General features: G+C 56.2%; 1 protein-coding gene across 10 annotated transcripts in view; it reads right to left on the minus strand.

Annotated features, from left to right (window-relative positions):
* The window catches only part of Eps15l1 (epidermal growth factor receptor pathway substrate 15 like 1), a 93724-nt gene that overhangs the window by 9980 nt on the left and 68322 nt on the right, over positions 1–15422 (minus strand). For 4 of the 10 annotated variants that reach the window (XM_047531085.1, XM_047531089.1, XM_047531088.1 and 1 more), the window contains exons 22-23: positions 10086–10218; positions 7460–7507 (exon numbers count right to left, since the gene is read on the minus strand). The exons of 2 other annotated variants lie outside the window; for them this stretch is intronic. In XM_047531085.1, the coding sequence (XP_047387041.1) occupies positions 7460–7507; positions 10086–10218 (181 nt within the window). The remainder of the gene's footprint in view (positions 1–7459; positions 7508–10085; positions 10219–15422) is intronic. 4 more of the 10 variants (XM_047531086.1, XM_047531091.1, XM_047531087.1 and 1 more) reach the window with 2 other exon arrangements.

Consider the following 15422-nt stretch of genomic DNA (forward strand, 5'->3'; position numbering starts at 1 on the left):
GCATGGGGGAGGGGCGGTGCCCACAGTGTCCATGTCCTTGCCCAGCCGTCTACCCACTCGTCCTCGGTTCTGCCCGCCACGCTGCCACCCAGCTCGGCCAGCCTCTTGCCTCTCTCCCTGAGTTTCCACGGCCTCTCCCTTCACCTGGAAATCCCCTGCTCCCGCCACGATGCCCGCACTGCTCTGTCCGCTTCCTGTGGCACCGGCCTCTGGCATCCCCAAAGCTCCGCTTCCTAAGAGCCGGGCTCAGCACCACAGGTGCAGCAAACGCGGCTCCAGCCAGAGCTCTGCACAGGAGGGGCTGAGGCAGGTCCTGGTGGGCCAAGGGCCACCTGAGTGGATTCCACAGGTCCCCAGAGACCCAGGGGCCCTGTGGGGACTCGGGGGAATAAAGGCATGTGGCCCTCCTTGCCTGCGGGACAGGGCAATGCTGACTGGTGCATGCTGGGGACTGGTCACTCCTCAGACACTAATGTGGGGGGGCCACGGGGCAAAACCTGGTACAGAGAATCGGCACGGGTGGGGATGAGCTGGAAGCCCCACAAGCCTGGGGTGGACACTGCTCCGTTTCTCAAGAGCACTTCTTGCAGGGTCTGGTCACCTGGGAGGTGTGCAAACATCTGGGCAGGGGCGTGGGGGAGGGGACCCCAGCCAGGCCGCCGAGAGCCAGCGAACAGGACGTAGAAATAAACCAGTCAGTTCTCAGCAGTTTTTTTTCTTCTTTTCAGTAAATAAGACCTCTTCCTTCCCTGGTTTAGGGGATTTAAAAACAGAAACCGGTTTTCTGGGAGGGGCAGTTAAGAATCCAGCCTGCTACGATTTGAAGCTGAGGTTTTTGACAAGCAGAGAGATGATCAGAGATGAAAAGCATCATTCACACCAAGAATCACTGGCGCCTGGTTTTGCCCTGTTGCCGAAACCGTTGTTATTTAGAAATCGTGACTATGTTCATATGAAACCAGGGCACCTCAACTGCTCACCTCTTGTTTTCAGAGGGGGAAAAAACAACAACAAAAAAAAACGGTTTTCTCTCGGTGTCTGCTTTTGGAGCTTCGGCACACGGGTAGCACTGGGTACCGCTCTGGAGCTACAGGTCTGGCTCTCCACCCTCCACGCCTGGGATCTGTGCACAGAGCTGCCGTCCCCACGGCACCGTCCTCGGCCCAAACTTCCCACTTTGCGTACCCAGTTATTTTTAGCAATCGTACTTTTCAAACATTCTGGGTCTAGTTCCTGCTTTTACGTAACCACTTCTGCTAACTCCTTGATCGTTTTTCCGATTTTCTGAGGTGGCGCTTATCTCAAACGTGACAAGATCACTTTAATCGACTCCCGGTTCCCAGAGAAGCAAATTCGTGTTGCTCTTTCGTGGCTCCTCCGGGTACCGGGAGTAAGCATGGAGGGTTACGAAGTCCGCTTAACAGGGGGTGAGAAGTCCCTTTTGATACCCAGCATGCGGAATGGGCCCATCATTCCTAGATGTCTGTCGTGGGAGCCATCTGATGCCACCTGCCCGTTCAGACAAATGACATGACAGACCCCCGCCTGGGGCTGCTGGCTCTCCACCCGGGACCCTCCGTGAGCCGGGAGAGGAGCACAGGCTGAAGGAAAGGCAAAATAGAACTTATTTTCAAACCACAGCAGTTTCAACAGTTACCCAAGCGGTGTACCGAAACCACACACAGGACTGACTTCGGCGAAAACAATACGAACCCAATGGTTTACCACAGTGTGTGCTGAGAAAAAAAATTATTTGGTGACCAGCTCCACCCTGGTAGAAATTTAATTCTATTTCTCAAATAGAATGGGGTGAGCCTGGCAGCAAGAGCTGAGCTCAGCTTCTGCCTTGTCCACCTGGCTTTTTAGGAACTGCCTGAGGGGACCCAGAGGTCCCAGTGGTCCCTGAGGGAGGTAGACGCTATGGAACCTCTGGAAGGAGGGCGATTCCCTAGCTGAACGTTCTTGCTTCAAGAGTTAAAGGCTTTGGGTGATGCAGGGTCTCTAAATTTGATTTATAAAAATATCAAAGGTACACGTAAGAATGTTCTAATCAGACACTTGCAGGGTTCTGTTTATGCCACTTGAGCTGTACTGGAAAATGCAGTTCTGTGAGTAGAGATAAATACAACAACGACGATGAAACCCTAAAACAAAACAAAAAAAAAAACACAAAGGTCTGTGGGCGGCCACCCCCATGCCCATCATTACCCTCTGCAACACGGGACATTCGACAACTCCCATCCATCCCAGCACAGGACGCCACACGACTGTCAGGTCCTGACACCCTTCAGCCCAGCCGTCATCCATTTGCAGGACATGGGATGCCACACAGCTGTCACAGACACCACACGACACAGAGTCCACAACTGTGGCTCACTGCACAACACGGCCCTCACACACGGCTGCCGTGCATCTGACCCCACGCCGAGCACACCACTGTCCCTTGTCCTGCACACGCCAGGATTCCCGGGCACCGTCATCTGGCCCTCACAACTGCCAGGCTTCCCAAAGCCACACCGCATGGGGCAGCTGTGGCCTGGGACGGGCGGCACCCTGTCAGCTCCTCCCTCCACAGCCTGCCTGCAGAAACAGCTTAATGGGAGGAGAGGGGACCAAGACAGCACGTCTGTCCGGCGTATGTCGTTTAGAATTTGCCATCACTCGGGGCTTTTACTGAAAAAGACCGCTTTTCGCCCACGGATTTCAGCATCTCCCTCTGGCTCCCGCTGAGCAGGGAAAGTCATTTTGAAAAGCGCAGCACACAGTCAGGTACCGGGCTTGCGGGCGAGGCGTCCAGCCCGCACCGCCCTGTGGTGCCCTCGCTCCTGCACATGTGCACAGACAGCAGACCCAGCAGATCAAAGTGGTGCCAAGCAGCTCAGCCCTGGAGATAAAAATCTGAGGTCCCTGCGATCGCAGCATTGAGATTTTCCACTGAAAATATTTACTGAATTTTAAGAAAATCTGCTCAATGCATTGAAGGGAACAGGATGAGGTTTGGTTCTGAATTTTGGAGAAAAGCTGAATAAATATTTACGCTTATCCACCCGCGGCTGGTGTTTTGCTCCCCTGGGAGGGGCGTGAGGTGGCAGGGTCATGGAAGTCCCGCCAGGCTGAGGAGCCCTGTGGATGGGGCGTCATTCCAACATTGAAAGGAAGGAGAAAGGGGACAGAGTGGTCACGCCTTCGGTCTGAAGTGAGGAATGCACCTATCTAGAGGGCCCCCAAAGGCCCCCATGACAGTCACACGAAACCTGACCGAAGAGGCCACTCACCCTGGAGGAGGAGCGCAGGGGAGGGCGCGGGCCTGGTGTGACTGGATTTATAAACTACAGGAATCATCCAGACTGGCAGGTCTCCCAACTCGGGGTTGAAAAGTCACATTTGCCCTTTGATGGGCACCTCTGACACCCTCCGCTTGAGCAAGGGGCTTTCCGGGGGGAGATGCTATCTGTTCGCCAGCCAGGTGGGGGGAGCCCTGCATCTGCACTTGCTGTGCAGCCACAGGGCTGTCTGGGCCCGGGCTTTGTTCCTCCTTATACAGAGTGCCAAGGCTGCCAGAATGTCACCTCTGCAAATGGCAGAGACACGCTGTGGCCACATTTAGCAAAACTGCCACAGAATTTGGTGTGTGTGGTGGGTCTGCCTGCCCAGGAGTGGGAGGGAGGGAGTGGGGCGCGGAGCTCCCGTGGGTGGGGACACAGGGAGGGAGCGGAGCCGAGTCTGGTGGAGGGTGGCTCCCACTCTCTCTACAGTCAGATCTCCTCGGTCAATCACATGCACGTGCTACCTTGCTGTTTGCTTTGGCAGAAGGAGGGGGCACTGACTGGGTGCTCCAAACGTGAGCAATGGAAAATGAAGGACCCTACTCACCTTGCCACAAAAGCAGGGAGGCGGCACAGGGGCTGCAGGCCAAGGTGCATGGAGTGTTCCACAGGGGAAGCCTCAGCCAAGCACCGGGCTGCGGGGGCTGGAAGGCGGGCTCCAGGCCTTGAGGCAGCCCAGCGGGGAGAACCGGGCAGCATGGTAGCTCCTGTCTGTGCACAGCCATGCTCAAAGGCAGGACAGGAGTCCTGTCTTTGTGTCCTGTATCCCACAGGCAAGCCCCTAGGAACCTGGCTGGCTGAGCCCTGACCCCACTGCTCTGGGACTCCAAGCCTGGGCACGGGCACCAAACTGAATACCAGGTGACAATCGAGTCATATGACACCCACTCGATCTGCCCCTCTGGGTGCAGAAAGGTGGGTGTGTGCCAAGGCAGGCAAATGCTTCTATTTTCAAACACAGTCAACTTTGCAGAACATTAATCACCGCAAACAGCAATCTGCCTGCAGGAGATTTCAACAGAAGAGGCTCCAAAGAACATGGGCATCCCTCCCTCTCCCCAGTGGTGCCCATCCCGGGCAGGGTGACCCCACCCTCATCCGCATGCTGTCAGTCAGTCACACCAGTGCTGGGACGGACCCTCCAGAGGCCGCCAACAGCAGCAACTCCTGGGGCAGGGGAGCTGGCAGGAGGGGGTGTGCACCAGGCTGGCCACCACAGGTGTCTCTGGAGCCCCCGTCCTGGCCGGCTGGCAGGGCCAGGCCAGGACTTCCCAGGCTGCTGGAGATGGAGGAACGGCCCGTCCCTGTCTACACCTTCACACGGACCCACCAAATTATCTTTTTGAGATCATCGTGGGAACGGAATTAAAGTAGTTAAGTTCAAGGCTGAGGTGCTAACCACATGGTTCAAATGGAGATGCCATTTTAAAAGTGGATCTTATGCAATAAACAAGAGGTTGGCACATAACGGGAGAAGTCATTGATCACCCTGGTTGTGACCTGGGACTGGGATTTCAGAAGAGGGAGCCAAGAGCACACAGGAGCTGAGGTCAGGGAGGGACTCAGGGCTTCTTGGCCATGTCTCGTGTGCCACCCCTACTACCTGACGTGGTCAAGATGACCAGAGCAGGAAGAACTCAGAGCCACCCTCTGTGGACCCTGTGCACTGTACTGGAGGGGACTCATTTGCTAGGGGAGAAATGACTTTTTTTCCTTCGTGTTTTGAGCAAGCACTTGAGTCAAACAGGACACAGGTTCAATTGCACCCTGTACTTCTTAGGTAAAAGCTGTGAACTGCTTCGTCAGCAGAATTCCGGGAAGGGGCAAAAAGACATAGGAATCTGTCAGTGCCCCGCTTTGTTGGGAGGTGAAAAGGTTGTTAGCAGTAATAAAATGATCATTAAATTGAGGAGAGGTTAAAGGTTACTGGCTGGTTAGCTGGTGTCACTCGGGTGCTGCAGGAACCGCAAGGCAGGGCTGCGCTGGCAGGAAGTGGCAGGGTGGGGCTGGGTCGCAGGATCCCACTATCGCAGCGAGGCCCTGAGGCCCAATCACTGACGCCCACACAGCCGTTTCCTGCACTTAAAAAAAATCTGTTTCTCTCTTTGCAAATCAACAACTTTTACCTAGAAACTCTTCAGCGGTGAGTTCTGACTGATCTCGATCTCTGGTCCGTTGCAGAAAATACACCATTGTTTACCTGGGGGAGGTGTGTGCGAGCTAACTTTAACTGACAGGTTTCGGGGCTGCCTGCCCAGTCTGTTTTGCATCTGCCTCAAAGAAACCAGTTCTCAGGGGCCCAAACAGACATCTGCTGGTTATTTAATACCTTGATAGACCTTTCTAGAAAAGCCCTCCAGGCAGAGAACTGAGTGCTCACAGAAGCCCAGGCTCCATACACACCCCAGCAGCTGACCCTCAAGGGTCCCTGAGAGTATGAGCACTGGCTTGGGCTGGAAAGGAACTGAGTTGAGTACCTGTAAATGAAAGGTTCCTTGACTGTGGGCCACCCTGAGTATGCTCGATGAGGTCCCAGGTGGAGGGGTCCCTATGGCAATTACCTTTTGGGCCCAAATTCATCCATCTGGACATGGCAACAGGTGCTGATCACTGTTATGTCAATTAAACCTCAACTGAGCTTCAAACAAAACAAAAGCAGTTCCTGCGGAATTTGCAAACTGCAGCCTCTAGCACACAAGAGCACCAAAGACACCACGAGTGACTCAGACCCAAACCTGCTTTGGTTCTGTATGAGCGACGACCTGGAGGGACCCTGGAGCCGGCTTTGAGGCTCAACTCCCGGCATGCCGACATCGTTCAAGGGAAAGGATTCCTGTGCGACTGTGATCTCATGGAGGAAAGGGCCCCTTCCCTAACTTTCTTCAGGTATCCGGTTGCCTGAGGCCTGGTCTCTGCCTTTCCCAGGAGAGGTGCCCATGGAAGAGCCCGCGTCCTGGTCCCTGTACCAAAGGGGGCTGCATGTCACATACAGCACTTCACTATGCAAATCGTCCCCCACACACCCAGTTGCTGGGCCTGCACTGGCTTCCTGTTCAGGCGAGGAAACTGAGGCTTGGCACGGCTCAGACAGGTCGGGCCCTGCAGGGAGCTGGCGGCAGGGCTAGCGCCTGCATGGAAATCCTCACCCCAACATCCAGAAACCAGCCCTAGCGAGCAGCCTCTGGACTCTGGTGGGATAGGTGGCCCATAGGCCAGAGGGAAGCAGCCCCTTAGAGGCCCAGAGGCCCAGCAAGGTTCTAGAAACTTCCAGGTCCCCTGAAGTGGACAAAGCCTGGGTGGGAACGTAGCAATGTCAGTTGCATTTCAAATGCAGGGCGGCAAGATGACGGAAAACACATTCCTCTACGTGGTTTGTCAGAGTGCAGGTACGATGTCATGCAAGTGAACTGTAAGAAAAATCACTGTCACTGAACTCTGTCAGTGTCTTAACTCTGCTGGGTCACAGGGGCTTGCAGGGAGCTGCGCACCGACCTCACCCTCCTGCCCACTCAGCCACACTGGGGCCAACACTCCCACTACAGAGCCCCGGAATGCCTAAGTGTGATGGTGAAGGTGGTCATTGCTGTGTGCTAGTCACATGGTCTCCCCAAGCCCGAGGGGAGCCAGGTCAGCAAGAAGGGTGGAAAAGCATATTCCCTTGTTAAACTTTATTTTCTTAAAAAACAAACAAACAAGGCAGACATCAGCTTGGCTGCTGTCTTAAGCAGTCAAGGAAACAAGAAAAGTGCCCTGTGTTTTCCTGATGAGCTCTCTAGTCAGCTTCATCCAATGTCTCTCTGCAGCCCTGTCTGCAGATCCCCAGGTAAGGCCCCTGCTGCTCCTGGGTCTGAGAAGCTATGCGGTATGCAGTGTGGACGGGAAGCAGGAAGGGAGCTGCGTACTGCCAGGCTCTTAACTCCCCGACCCGCTGTCCACTCCATGCATCCCCGCAAAGAGCCAAGTGCTTCCCCATCAAAGTGACTTATGAATGGGTCGATGGAGGGGTCCCATGCTTAGTGCAGGTGCACCTGCACAGCTGGCGGCTTTCACACGGTTTGTTAGAGGTTAGTACGAAAGCACACTACAGAGGATACTGGAAGCTCAGCAGCAGCCACCACACAGTATGTACCTACCACCCAGCAGCATGTACAATGCAGAATTTCTCTGTTCAGCCATTGCTTCTGGGTAAAAGAATCAGATGAGAGATGCTTAGGCCCCCACACGGACAGCCTGCAGCTGCTCACACACTACGACGCTGCACACGCACGGGACAGGTTTCAGGGCTCAGCTCCTTGCACCTGGTTCCCACTGCTGCTGTCTGTGGGAGCGAGTGGCAGAGGCTTGGGGAGGGCAGGTCACCAGCTCTAGACCTGGCCTTGCTGCCATCTCACTGTGGGACCTTGAGCCGCCCTCTCAACCTATCACTTCCCTTTCCTCTTCTGGAAGATGGGCGTCATGTTGCCTGCCCTTTTCAAGGGGTTTACGAGGCTCTGGGGAGACAGGAGTAGGGCTTCCTGAAGGAGCATGCTGATAAATTTCGGCAGAGGGCACCGGGCACCCATCCCTCCCCAGCACTTGCAGAACAAAGAACAGTAGCCCAGAGCCACAATGACAGCCCGAGAACCCCTGGAACTCAACTCACGGACTGCTCTTGAAAAGGCCTCAACTCTGAAGTCGGGGACAAGGAGGTTGTCCCAACTCTGGTCCTGAGCATTTAACTTTTACCAAGTACTGTTCTCTGCTTTCTAAGTCCATGAGAAGCAGAAACCAACATGGGTGAGTAGGCAGAGGGAGACACAGGGGAGGTGACGACTGAGGGAAAGTTCAAAAGCAGAGCCACGCTGGGTTCAGGTAAGTGGAGGGGCGGGGTGGTTGTTTCTATGAAGCACTGAAAATGAAGCCTCGTACCTGCTAGCTATCAAGGGGACAGCTCCTCCTTGAGGCACAAAAACCAACACTGCTCTGCACATGTCGTGCATGTCAAAGTGCATATGTACAGGTGTGTGCACAGAAGTACACTGTGAAGAGCGTGCATCTGTGGGTGGGTGTGGTGTGTGAGCAGAGTGAGCGAGGCTTGCCCATGTGCAGGCATGCACCAGAACAGCAGGTGACCCAGAGGCAGACAGCTCATGTGACACGGGTCATGTGAGAAGGTGCATGTGGAGTATGTGGATACACACAAGCTCATGTGTGCATGCGTGTGGGGGGGTGTGCACACATGCATCCGTTCCAGCTTTCAGGCAGAGTGAGGAAACCTCGGGCTATCCCATCAGGACACTGTTTAGGGTCCCTATGAGCCACCACCTCTGCGTAGGACGCAGATGGCCTCTCCCAGATGGAAGGGAGCGCCTCTGCTGCTTTTGATTTCCTCCAGTAAACGTTTTGACATGAGGCCTCAAGGAACCATCTCTACCCATTCGTCTCTGCAGGTAATTCATAGAAAATCTGCTCTGAATCCCCACGGCCCGTTGGTCAGACTTTCCCTCATGACTCATCTTCAAGGCAGCTAGTCCGGCCACCAGAGCAGGGTCCCTGTCTCTGAGGGAGAGCCCTGGCTGGCTCAGGCAGCAGCAGAACAGAGGCAGTGTTTTCAAAATAGGTTCCCTGTTGTCCGTGTCTACTGGCAGGCAGACCGAGCGCAGGAGGCCTGGCCCAGCTCGGTCAGTGACCGCGTGGAGCTGGCACTCCTGGCCCGAGTGCACTGCTAGATCTACCCGAGGGCCGGCAACGCCGGCAAGCAGGCCTCAAGTGGCACCCACAGGGCGGGCTCAAGGGGAAGGACAAGCTGGGGCTGGATGGTGATTGCTCCCTTCGCCAACAGAGAAAGTGGGGAGGGAAGGGCTGGCAGGGGAGGAGGGGCAGCCCTGTCTAGGGGCAGCCTGGTGGCAGAGGCATAACCAGAAGGTGAGGCCATGGGAATGTGCTGGCCCTGTGGCCACCACCCACCATGCAGGGAGGGTGCATGGCACCCTGAAGGCAGAGGAAGGCAGAGGTGGCCCAGGCCAGGCACTAAGGAAACAACCAGGGGGGTGGGCGAATGAGTTGGGAAAGCTGTAGTGACTCCCTCTGCCACTTGAAGCGACAGCTTTCCGCTTTAGCATCTAGTAAACTGCCCTGTTGGCCCAACCCTGACACAAGAGCAATCCCAGCACGAGAGACAAGTCCTCGGGGGGGTTCCATGGGCCCCCTCCTGAGAGCAGGGCCAAGGACCAAGCCTAGGAGAAATCGGTGGCACTGCCACAAGGGAGGCGCAGGCCCTGCAGGACCCATCTGCGCAGAGGGGCTGCTGAGAGGCGGGTGGGAGCAGAGGGCGCCCAAGCTATCCTGCCGCCTCTCACAGGGAAGACCCTGTGCCCTTCCCCGGCCCCTAAACAGCCAGAGAAGGCCAGGATTGAGGGGGTGGTCCAGCCACCCCAGGCCCTCCCTAAGCCTACTGGGCAAGCGCGCGGTGGGAGGGGACAGACCACAGCAGCGCTGGCTGCTGGAAAGTGGCTGCTTGCCGAGGGGCAGCCAGGGTGTCGATGGCTGCAACTCAGGCAATCTGGAGCCAAGGTGTCCACAGGCTGGGGACAAGAGTAGGCGGGTGGGAGGCACGCACCACGCACACACCATGTTTGTGGGGACCCGGCCACTGGGCAGAGGGGGACCCTCTTGCCCTGAAGGGTCTGCTCTGTGCTGGGATGGTCAACAGAGGGGCCCTGGTCCCCTACCGCCCTGTACCCGCAGGCAGGCGGCTGCGAGAGAAGAAAGTGTACTGACCGCTGGGCGGTTTAGGCCGAGGAGGAGCAGGCTTCTTCGGAGGCAGAGCAGGAGTGTCCTGTTTACTTTTAAAGGGGTCATCTGAGAATCCTGCCCCTCCCAAGGAGGAGGTGAAAGGGCCAGAAGTTGGGGGCTGTAAGAGAGGACACGAAAGAGAGGCAAAACAGTCATTAAAAAGCAGGCAACGGAGTCCACCGGAGAGTGCCCACGCACCGAGGCCGCCAACTGGGCTGCACCGCACGGCCGGCCTGCCTGCCTGCCTCCCGGGCTCCCCGCCTTCACCTTCCTCCACCCTTGACAGCAGGGCCCTCTGGCTGTGAAGAGCAATCACCGCACACACAAGGAACAGAGGGCGGCGCTGTTCCCGGCAGGCTCACATCACTCAAGGGCACCCCTGCCCCACGTAGGGTCTTTCCTGACTCCTGGACTCTCCACGCGGGGTCCCCGGGGCCTCCTGTGCCTGCTCAGAGATGCGGCCCCTTTGCCTCCCTGCTGTCTGGTGCTGGGGTAGACCCCACGTGCTGCCTCCCTGCTGAGCCAGTCCAGTGGCCACCGCCTTTGGTTAGTGACAGCAGCTTTAGGCGCTGTCAGGAAGCTCCTCTGTCCCTGGGCTGCCCATATGCTGCTGCCTAGGCAATGACTTGGGTCCAAGTGCCTCCCCCACTGCCTGGCATGTTCTGCTGAGGCTTCTCCCACCTGTGGGCTGGATCCCCGACCCCTGATTTGGTCACTTCTACATTTACTGTGGCAAACCCAAATCGGACCACGTCAACCTGGCTTTTAAGAGTCAGACAGCTGGTGGAAGGGTACACAGGCAAGCGGGGAGACGGGGAGCGCAGAAATAGGTGCAGGAGGGGTGGGCAGGAAGGCTGGTTGGCAGAGAGGTGCAGGCAGGCAGGCAGGCAGGCAGCGGGGAGGGAACTGCACCAAATGGCCCTGACGGCATCCAGGGACATTCCACATTCTCTTTGAGGCATGGGCCCGCCTTCCCCCTCACTCTCTGCCCTTGTCCCATCCCCTCAAGACACCCCCTCAGTCCCTGGAACTGCTGTGCCCCATGCTGACTTGGCCAAGCCCCTCTTCCTCAGAGACTGGCTGGACCCTGCTCTTGCCCTACCCGCCCCCCCAGCTCTCTCTGGGGCCCTTCTTGCCAACGACACCTGTTTTGGATGTCCTGCTATCACCAAAAAGGGCACTTGTCACACTGCTGGGATGGGCTGCCAGGCCTCTCCCACCTGGAGGGCAAGCGCCTGGCCCCTCCACTCAGCTTGAAGGGGTCACCAGCAGAGCATCGGCCTCCAGGGGGTGCTCTGGCCAGCACCAGAGGGCAGCCATGAACTTTGCCCGACAGACTGATGAGCGCCAAGGACCAGCCCAGCCCCGGGTGTGAAGGGGGCTGGGGCTTCTCAGGCCAGAGAAAACCCCTCCCTACTTGAGGGTAGTGAGAACAGTTTACTAAAACAAAAAGCAACTAAATGTTTAGTAAAACAGAAAACAACTACTGTTTTACTAATATAGAAAATAATGCACTCTTACTAAGTATAAAATAAATACAATATAAAAATATCTTAAAAGATAAATAACTAAAACATAAAATGGGAAAGCATAGGACAAAGAGAGCCGCTACTCAGAGGAGACGAAGGGAACTGGCAGAAATAGGTGGAATGATAACATAACCCTGGAAGGTCACAGAAAAGAGGAGTGTGTGGGGACAGGCAAAGCCCTGGTGGGGACGGAGGAGCCAGCAGGGCAGCCGGGGACAGACAGGGGAGCACTGAGGAGCACTCCTGGACTTCCTCAGAAAACCCAGACCCAACAACTGCTGGAGAAGTGGGAGGAGGTCCGCCTCCACCTCTGGCATCTAGCCCAGAAGATGTAGCCACCTCAGCCTTCAGCACCTATGCCGAGATGTGGCCACCAGAATCTAGTCACAGTGTCACCTCAATCTCTAGTGACAGAGTTGAGGCTGCCAGCCCAGGCAGAGCTGTGTCAGGGATGGCACAAGGAGATGGCCCAGTGATAAGGGCAGCCATCCCTCCCCAGCAGCAGGCGAGTGGGGGGCCCACGGCAGGAAGCACCCCCACCCACCCCAGGAGCCCTCCCTGTTCCCTCAGCTCTCCTGCTGACCTCACCTCATCTTCCCAGCCGCCCTGGGAGGGAGTCCTACTGCCACCACCTCCGTTTACGCACAGGGACACTGAGGCACTGGAAGGAGATGCGCTGCCCCAATACACAGCAGGGCAGTGAGGGGTGGACCGGAGGCTGCATCCTCAACCTCCCAGGCCAGAGCACCAGGTACTGTCCTTGGCTGCTGATGCCCACTCTGGTCAGACTGTCCCCAACCAAAGGCCCCTGGAGGAGATTCATGGATGCAGGCAAAAGACAGAGCCAGCTGAGGGTTGGGGAAGCAGGCACCTCCTCCTGGAGAACATGAGGTCCGCCACCCCAGCCTGCTGGGCAGCTGCAAGTGGGAAGAGTTGCTGGGCCTGCAGGGCCATGGTGAGGGGAGAAGTCCCTCCTCCCCTGAGGACAGCGTCCTTTTCAGTGCCAAGGGCAGGGAGCTCATTTCAAAATGTGTCGCTTGAGTTTCAGGAATATCTGCCCAGTCAGGCTGCACTCAATGGTCCGAGTAGAGGCTGGACTCCCAGCCCTGCCCCCTGCTGATCCCTCTGCCTTGGCTTCCCCACCTCTAAGATGACAATGACCAGAGGCCAGCGCTTTCTGCATTGTGTTGCTGGCAGTGGAGAAAATCAGCGCGAGGACAGCAGAGTGACCACCGCAGTCCCCTGCTCCGGGATCGCTTTCCTGTTTCAGTTACCCACAGGTCCAAAATATCCAATGAAAATTTCCAGAAGTAAATGATTCTTCAGGTTTTAAACACCTTTTATCACATCATATTGTCCTAGCTGCCTATTACTAATCATTGCCATTAACCTCGACTACACCTAATTTGTAAAAGCAAACTCTATCAGAGGTATGTACAGAGGAAAAGTGTCCTGTACACAAGGCTCGGTCCTCTCCAGGGTCCCAGGCATCCACTGGGGGGGTTGGGGTGACTCCCCATGGTAAGGGGGGACTCCTATAGTATGCCAAGCACACTGAAGTTAACAGAGTTCCTTTCAATGCCCACAAGCATCTGAGAAGGCTGAGGGCTGGGGTGCAGCTCAGAGGAGGGGCATTTGCCTGGCATGCGTGACAACCTGGGTTTGATCCCCAGCACTGCCAAAAAAAAAAAAAGGCGAGAAGGCGCCATCTGCTCCCAACACCCTCTTTGGACTGTCCTCCACTCCAGCTGAGCCCACCTAGAGCAGCAGGGTGAGGAGGGAGGGTAAGAGGCGGCAGAGAGCGGGCAGTGCTTAAGTTCTGAATGGGCCGTCTGGGGTCTACAGAGAAGAACGAGAGGGGTGCTGGGTCGCCCGCTGGTGCCGTGCCACCATCAGAGCAGGACCGCAGGCCCAGGACCCACGTGCTTGGCTTCATGACTTCTGCGACAGGCAAGCAGGAATTAAAGCCATTTTCTGAGCAGAAAGGGGAGTATACAGCAGGAGGCCACCAAGAGACCCCAGCTCTTGTCCTGGCTGCTGGGGAGGCGGTGGGTGGGGAGGGGTGCAGTGGGTGTGGCTCCCCAGGCCGAGGTGCACGGTGGTGCGCACTGCCTTCTGGGCTGTCTCCCAACTCAGCACAAGCCCCTGGGTGACCGACGGGTGTGCTGAGCCCCGGAGCTCGTTAATAGTGAGACCTGGACACGGTGAAGCCAAGGCTGCCTGACCCCAGGCTGGCTGAGGACCCTGGGCTGGACACACACGGCACCTCCCCCTCAGGTTTAAGCCCACTGAGCCAACTGGCTCCCTCCGAGGTGACAGGCTCCCTACCACAGGGCGTTACAGCCCTCCCAACACCACGTGCCTGCGTCATTTCCGAATCCCAGTTTTCATGACTTCAGGTTTCCCAAGAAGTCTCCTTTGGGACTCCGCTCTTTCCTACTTGGGTAGTCACTTCAAGGAAAGTCACTATTTTTAGAAAGGTTTCCACAGGGCGCCGGGGGCTCTGAGCCAGGCCAGGGTGAGGTGTGCTTACAGTCACAGAGAGACAGAGGGGCCACTGTGAAGAGCAGCTCTCTGAGCGCTCTCAGTCCACTTCAAGAAAGGACTGGTTTGCTGCAAACAGCTCTGAACTTCAGTGAAGCAGCCAGCAATGCAAAGCCAGGCTCTGAAACAGATGAGCGGGCTGGGTGAGGCTCAGGCAGAGCGCTCACCAGCACGTGCGAGCCCCGGGTTCCAGCCCCAGCACCACGAAAACAAAACAGAACAAACGCGCAGGCGAAAAGGCGCTAAAAATGGGCTCACCACCAAGGGTGTATTTCATAAGTGGCCTTTTTGGGGTGAGGGTGGGGAAAGAGGGCAATGTAAGTAAGTCATCTACTTATTTTCAAATGCCTTCTGAAAACATATTTCAGGGGATTTGTTTTAAAGCAAGCCAATGTCACTGTCTAGAAAACCTCCCTGGGTGGGGGCGGGGGCCTGAAGAACCACCAGAGGAACCTGCTGACGTCTTCCCCAGCGGAGCCCAGCAGAGGGAGGACACTTGGATGGGGGGCACCATGTGCATCGCCACCCCCTGCTCAGGTGGGAAAAGGCTGGCACTGTTGTTTCTTTTCTCTTCTTCTTCTTCTTCTTTTTTTTTTTTTTAAAGAGAGGTTAAAAAAAAAGATCCTTCTTGCCACTTTACTTTCATTTCCCTCCACGTTTTATTTATATACCCGATGTTGTTCTTGAAAAACCGAAAGGTAATCAAAAGGAAAAACAGAGAGCTCTGAGGACAGGATTTAGCTGTACAAGTGTCATGAAATCAGGAGCCAACGGAACGGTGGAAACAAAACAATCTGGTATGGGACACCAACTTTCCACGGCCCTGTCCAACTGTCCTGGCCTGGCGCCAGGAACAGGAAGTGGGACTGACTACATCACAGCTGCACATGTGTGGGGACAGCCTGACTTCAGGGTACGTGAGCAAGGAGGGGACGACCACCAGAAGGGGAACTGCAATTATTTTCGTTAGAATGGGAATGGGCAGAGGAACAGGGAAGGGCCGGGCTCCGGGGGACAGACAGAGGCCACGCTGCCATCCAGGCTGAGAGCCCCTCCAGGCTGGCTGTCATGCCCGGCCACTGCAATACCTTCACACGGCTTTTGGCTTGGATGCATCTTAAAACAGGGGTCCTCACTCATGCTAAGCAGCCTGTGGAGACCCTGTCCTTGTCCCAGCTCAGGCCACTGCTGGTTGTCATGTCATTTGTTGGTACTGATCATGAGGATGGACAAGAAGGGTCCCAGGTCT

Source organism: Sciurus carolinensis, chromosome 17 (assembly GCF_902686445.1).
Source record: "Sciurus carolinensis chromosome 17, mSciCar1.2, whole genome shotgun sequence".
Taxonomy (NCBI): Eukaryota; Metazoa; Chordata; class Mammalia; order Rodentia; family Sciuridae; genus Sciurus; species Sciurus carolinensis.